This window comes from Terrapene carolina, unplaced genomic scaffold (assembly GCF_002925995.2).
Source record: "Terrapene carolina triunguis isolate 2854851 unplaced genomic scaffold, T_m_triunguis-2.0 Scaffold35085, whole genome shotgun sequence".
Classification (NCBI taxonomy): domain Eukaryota; kingdom Metazoa; phylum Chordata; order Testudines; family Emydidae; genus Terrapene; species Terrapene triunguis.
The window spans coordinates 1-6162 of NW_020699436.1; the positions used below are offsets into that span (position 1 = coordinate 1).

General features: G+C 68.6%; 1 protein-coding gene across 1 annotated transcript; it reads right to left on the reverse strand.

The window, feature by feature from the left end:
- Positions 1 to 6: 6 nt before the first annotated feature.
- LOC112111844 (integrin alpha-7-like) lies at positions 7 to 6094 on the reverse strand (the record flags this gene model as incomplete). The annotated part of the gene is made up of 10 exons (XM_024207473.2): positions 7 to 101; positions 185 to 354; positions 776 to 837; positions 1378 to 1473; positions 1755 to 1882; positions 2082 to 2170; positions 2481 to 2674; positions 2791 to 2998; positions 5550 to 5669; positions 5956 to 6094. Coding segments are annotated over 10 exons (1301 nt in total), but the record flags the coding sequence as incomplete, so codon positions are not given.
- Positions 6095 to 6162: the final 68 nt, after the last annotated feature.

Consider the following 6162-nt stretch of genomic DNA (forward strand, 5'->3'; position numbering starts at 1 on the left):
GGGGGCAGGGCGGCGGCCTGGACCTGGCGCTTGCTCCGGGCGTGCTCGATGCTGTACGTCAACACCAGGACGATGGGGCGGAGCTTGTCCCGGATGCTGTCCTGCAATGAGGGAGCAGGGGGCTGAGCCCGCGGCAGGCCGGGGGGCGGGGGCAGGGAGGTGGGGCTGGGGCAGCAGGACCCACCTGCAGCTGGAAGGTGGCCTTGACGCAGGCAGGGGCACGCTGGTGGGGCAGCTCCACCACGTCCGAGAACTGGTGTTCGGGGTCCGTGGGCTTCCGGTCCAGGAAGGCGACTCTAGGGGCCTGGCCCAGCTTCCGCCGGTCCACGTCAGCGTCCAAGGTGTACGCGAGCGCTGGGGGCGGAGGGAGGGAGGGCGGGCATGGGCTCTGCTGCGCCTTCCATTCCTGGGGGGATTGCTCACCCCTCAGCAAAATGCAGCCACCTCTGGGGCGGGCATGGCAGCTGTTTAAACGGGGATCTGTCACCCAGTGCTGAGATGCAGCCACCTCTGGGGTAGGGCTCCCCGGGTAGCTTAGAGCACCCTCAGGGTTGCTCTGGGTTGTGTCCTGCTTCCCTTAGCATCCTCTGGGCTCTGGGAGACAGAGAACAGCCGTGGGGCAGCGTGCTCTGGGCGTCTCCCTGTGCCGGGTCTGGGAGCAGGGCCGATGCAAGGGGGGTATTCTCAGGTGGTATCCTCCCCCCCCCCCCTCAGCGCGGCACGTCCAGGCCTGGGGAGTGCAAGGCCTGGCCCGGCCCAGCCCGGCAGTACTCACTGACACGGGGGCTGTAGCTGGCAGGACTGGCCGTGTAGCTGAAGCAGGCTCGCACTTCCACGCTGCACAGGGAAACCACAGAAAGGCTCGGCCTGAGACAGGGCCGACGTCAAACCAGCTGTCCCTCCCGGCTAGGGGGACTCAGCACCCTACCCTCCGGGGAGGAGGAGGAAGAGCAGGGCCAGCTGGTTCCCTGCAGAACCCGGCGCTGAGCAGCCGCTGGGACCAGGAATTTGCCCCTTTCGTCGGGGTCAGAGTGCACCGCTGCCCTCGAGATGGGAAACTGAGGCAGGGATTGGCCCAAGGCCCAACAACAGGTCAGTAGCAGAGCTGGGCACAGAACCCAGGAGTCCTGGCTTCCAGCCCCCCTGCTCTAACCACCAGATCCCACTGCCCTTCCAAAGCTAGGGAGAGAACCCAGGAGTCCTGGCTCCCTGCCCTACTCCCTACCGGCTCTAACCGCTAGACCTCCCTCTCTCCCTGGGTGTGGAAAGTGTGCGTGGCTGGCGGGGGTCGGGGGTGATACAGGCACAGCTCTGGATCCCAGGGAGCCTGGGAGTGGGGGCAAGGACGGGCAGCCCCCTCCCCAGGCCCGCTCTCACCAGATGCCCAGGTGGTGGGGGCAGTTCCTGCTCTCCAGGTCGATGTTCGGGGGGGAGAGGGAGACGTTCTTAGAGACGTGGATGACGGGCCGGGCTCTGCAAAGCAAGAGGGGAAACCGCTGGCAAAGGCGCCCGGCCGGCCCGCGCCCCGGCTACACCAGGCCTCCAGCTCTGCATGGTGTGCGGGGCCCAGCCCCTCCGCACGCCGGGCATGGGTGGAGCCGTCGGCTGCGCCAGCATCGCCCAGGGGACTGATCCAGCCGGACGCAGTGCAACGCCCGGGGCTGGAGGGACCAGAGTCCCACCAGGCCATGCCCTGCCCAGCACACGGCTCCCTCCCTCGGCCTGGGGCGGCCAGCGCAGCGGGCAGTGCCCACCTGTACAGCACCACGCTGTCCGAGAGCGAGCCAACGAGCAGGTCCGGGTAGAGATTCCCGTCGATGTCCAGGCCCCCGGACAGGGAGTAGCCGAAAGTCCTCACCCCAACGCCTTCCCCGTCCAGGACCTGCAGGGGGACAGACGGACGGACAGAGAGCTGGGGAAGCAGCAGCTGCCTCTTGGGGGCGGAGCCGCCAGTGTTTAGGACAGGAAGTGAAGGGGGATCCTGGACCCCAGGGGGCCGGCGGGAGAGGGGCTTAGGAGCCTGTGGACCCCACAGTTCAGTGACACCCTCCAACCCCCGTGCCCTGTTTACGCCCTCTCACCTGGGCCGGTTTGGTGACGATGCCCAGGCTGCTGCCGTGGTAGATATAGACCTTGCCGGCTCCATCAAATGGGGCTCCCACGGCGATGTCTGTGGGGGGAGGGGGGCAGGGTTATGGCTGGAGCAGGCCAAAAGCGGGTTGTGGGCCCCCTGGGCACTAGGGCCAGAGCAGTTCCCCTGCCCAGAGCTGGATATGTGCCAAGTGGGGGGGGGGTGTCCCTCCCTCCTGCAGGGGCAGCTCCGTTCCTCAGACCCCGTAACCCAGCTGAGCAGCCAGCCCCATTGCCCCCCCCAGCCCATACCCACAGGGGGAGCCCCCCAAGGGACGGCACCGGGACCCCAGGTCAGCACCAGCCAGGCTCCCCCCGATCCCCCCTCCCCCGGCTGCCCGGCCCCTCACCCTGGAAGCCGTCCTGGTTGAGGTCGCCGAGGGCGGCGAGGCTGATGCCGAACATGGAGCGGGAGGTGCCGTTGAGGCGGATGGGGCGGGCGCCCGCCCAGCGCCCCGCCTGGTTGATGTACACGTAGGCTGCCCCGCCGATCTCCTCCTGCCGATCGAAGAAGTGGGGCGCCCCCACCACCAGGTCCATCCAGCTGGGCAGGGGCAGAGGGCAGCAGGGTCAGGCCCGGCCCCTGCCAGCGCCCGCCAGCCCCGGCGCTGCGGGGCTCCGAGCGGCGGCCACGTCCTGACCCCCCAGCCCCCGGCTCACCCGTCGCTGTTCAGATCCACCACGGCCACGGCGTAGCCGAAGGAGGAGGTGAGCTGCTCCCCGGGCAGGACGGCCTCGGGCACCAGGCGGTTCACGTTGTCCCGCCGCAGGATCAGCACGGCCCCCGTGTGGTTGGCCCGCGGCGCCCCCGTGACAAAGCTGAGCTGGTCCTGCCGGGTCAGGCCCTTCCCCGAGTCGACGGAGAAGCCTGGAGTGGGGGGCAGAGCGACAGGCAGGGTTGGTGCTGCTGGGGGGGTGGGAGGGTCCCCCAGGGCTCCTTAGAAGCAGGGGGCCAGGGACTGCCCTGGCCCTACTCTCAGCTCGGGTGGGGTGAGGCCAATCGCCCCCCCCCAACACTCGCTGAGCCCCCCACTGCTAGATCCCGGGTGGGAGGGAATAGATGGGTTCTGTCCAACGCCGCGCCCTTGGCCAGCGCAGCCCGGGGGTCCGTGGGCCCCACACCAGCCAGACACACCGAGACCACTGCCCCCTGCTGGGTGGGATCAGCACGGCTCCTGCGTGTGGCAGAGGCTCTGTACTGCGCAGAGCTAGTGGGGATTCCCGTGCAGCTGCCGCAGCAGGGGCTAGGCTGGAAGGACCTGGCGCCTAACCCGTTGCACGCTGAGCCAGCACGGGGCCGCCGGAGGCCAGGCCATGAGCCGGGGCAGGACCCCACACCTGGGGCTCTTTGAGGCCGCATGGACACCCCCCCGCTGGGGAGAGGAGAGGTTTGGCTAATACACACCAAGCCCAAACAAGGCTCCCAGGGGCTGGACAGAGCTGGGGGCGGGGGTCTGGGAAGCACCAGATGTGGACTCCACCCACTCATCCTCAACCCCACAGGGTGGCCTAAAGCCAGACCCCCCACCCCCTCCTCCATATCGGGGGGGGGGGGGCGCCAGATCACACTGATCCCCAGCGCCCGGCCCCTCTGCTGCTCTGTGTCTGTCTGTCTGTCTCTCTCTGCTCAGCCCCCCCAGCCGGGATACAGCCACGGGGGTGGGAGGATGCGGGGGCCAAGGGGAGCGACCAGGAAGCTGGACACGCCTCATATTTCAGATACCAGAGTCCCGGCCCGGTCCCCAGGCCCAGCGTTGGGGGGCAAGGGCCAGCTAGCAAACACCTGGCAGGGCGGGGGAGGGGTGACAGTTCTGCAAAGGGCGGGGTCCCCTGCAGTGCTCAATGGGCAGGGGGGGAGGATTGCACAAAAACAGCAGCTGAGTGAGCCCTCCCCCCCCCCACTAACATGTCTCTGCTCTACCCTGGCCTCCGGCTGCCCCTCGCCGTGCCTCAGTTTCCCTGTGGTGCTCTCTAATAGCACATTGGACCACTCAGGAATTTCCAGGAGGGTGGGGGGTGTCTGGTGGTTAGAGCTGAAAGAGGTGGGGGTGGGAGTCAGGACTCCTGGGTTCTATTCCAGCAGCTCCAGGGATGCTGTCAAGCCAGCGGCTCCCCCGGCTGGTTGCTGAGCGCCCCCCCGGGATGATGCCAGGCAGGGCGTGCCCGTGCGACGGCCGAACCAGGCGCTGCTCCGTGGTGTCCGTCTCTGGGGCCCAGGCCGGCAGCGGGTCAGCGCGTGGGAGCTCCCTGCAGGCAGGAGTGGGGGCGATGGGGGGGCAGCAGCCAGGGCTCAGCGAGGGGGAGCACGTCCTGCTGGCATGCGCTGGGGAGAGCCATGCACCCCCGAGCAGAGCGACACCCCCCCACATCCCACAGGACACACCGCATGCAACACACAGCCCAGGCAGCACCTCGGGGACCTTTCCAGGCTCCGCGTCCCTCTCCCACAGGGATCCCCAGCCCCCAAACGGCTGTTGACAGAGTGGTGCTGACCCCCCTCCCGTCTGCAGCCCCCCACAACACCCCCCCAGCACTGCAGCCAGCCCGGATGGGGCCCAGCGCCCGTCCCCGGAGCCTGGAACATTCCCCGACGGCACGGGCACAAGACGCTCACGCCCGGCAGCAGAGCCGGCCTCCCCCGGCGCTGGGGCTGCCCCTGCTCACGGCCTCCCCCGGGCACCCAGGGGGGCAAGGGACGGTGCTAGCACCTGGTGCCGTAAGGGGCAGGGGCTGCCCTGAGCAGGTGTCCCCAGGGATCCTCCCCCCTGCTCGGGGCCTGGGGACAGCGGGATGCCCTCTGAGCGCGGCAGGGTTCATGCCCCCTCCCCCTCCCCGGTGCCACAGCCAGCAGCAGAATCCGTGTTCCCCGGGCAATGAGCACCAGGACGTGTAAATCCCTGGGCACTAGCATCCAGCCTGGCACGCGCAGCCGCAGAGTGGGGGGGGGGCTGCGGGGGAGAACCGTGCAGAGACGGCTCCGAAATGGGGAGAGGGAAGTGGGGGGTGGGTGTGCGTGTGGGGTGTGTGTGGGGTTTGTGTGCTCGTGTCTGTGCACGGGCAGAAACGGAGGTGTCTGTGCAAGGACGGTTTGTGCACACACATGGGGACGTGCCTAGGGAGGGGCAGGGGTAATTGCAAACGGGGGTGTGGGGCTGCGTTCAGGGAGGGGCATCAGTCACCTTCTCCTCCCATATCCTACATTCCCCCCCCCCCGCTATGGGGCAGGACTCGGGCATGGCGCCCCCCGCTGGCCCAGGAGCAGAAAGGAGTTTTCATTTCCCCTCAGCTCCAAATGCCAAGAGGAGAACGCCGAGCTCGGGGGTGGGGGGCAGGCGGCGTCCCCGGGGGCAGCACAGAGCCGGGGTCCCGGCCGGCCGCTCGCTGACAGGCGGGCACCACACACCGCCGCGGTTACAAACCTAAGTTGCTATTCTGGGCCACGTCGCCGACGGTGCCGGGCAGCCGCTCGCCAGGCTCTGCCGTTTTATACACCAGCTGATCGGGGTCTGCGCTATGAACGTTTGTCATAAACAACAGACCTGTGGGGCCGCGCCAGGCCGGGGGGCGGGGGCGGGGAAAGAGAGAGAGAGAGAGAGAGTTAAAGGATGGAGACCCCTCCCCACCCAGGCAGTGGGGAGCCCCGGGCGAGGGAACCGAGGGGTCGGCCCCCCGAGCAGCAGAGACTCTCCTGTTGCCCCATTTCCCTCGCTGATTTCCTTCCCCGCGGGCCTGGGGGCCAAAGACTCAAACGGTTGCTGCCAATGGCCAGGGGGCTGGTTCGGCCCTCGTGCCCGGCCCTGCCCGCCGCCTGGCGGCGCTCCCTACCGAAGTAGCTGTTGGCAGGCACAGGGATGAGGGAGGGGTCCTGGTCCTTCTCCCCCCCGGCTTCGTAGGGCCCGTCGTCGTAGGTAACCAGCTCCAGGGAGCTCTGGTTAACCAGCTCCACGCGCAGGTCCCCTGCCAAACCAGAGAGGGGTTAGTGGGGGTAGGGTGGCACGGGGGAGGACGGGGGGCAGGGATGGCACGGGGGGG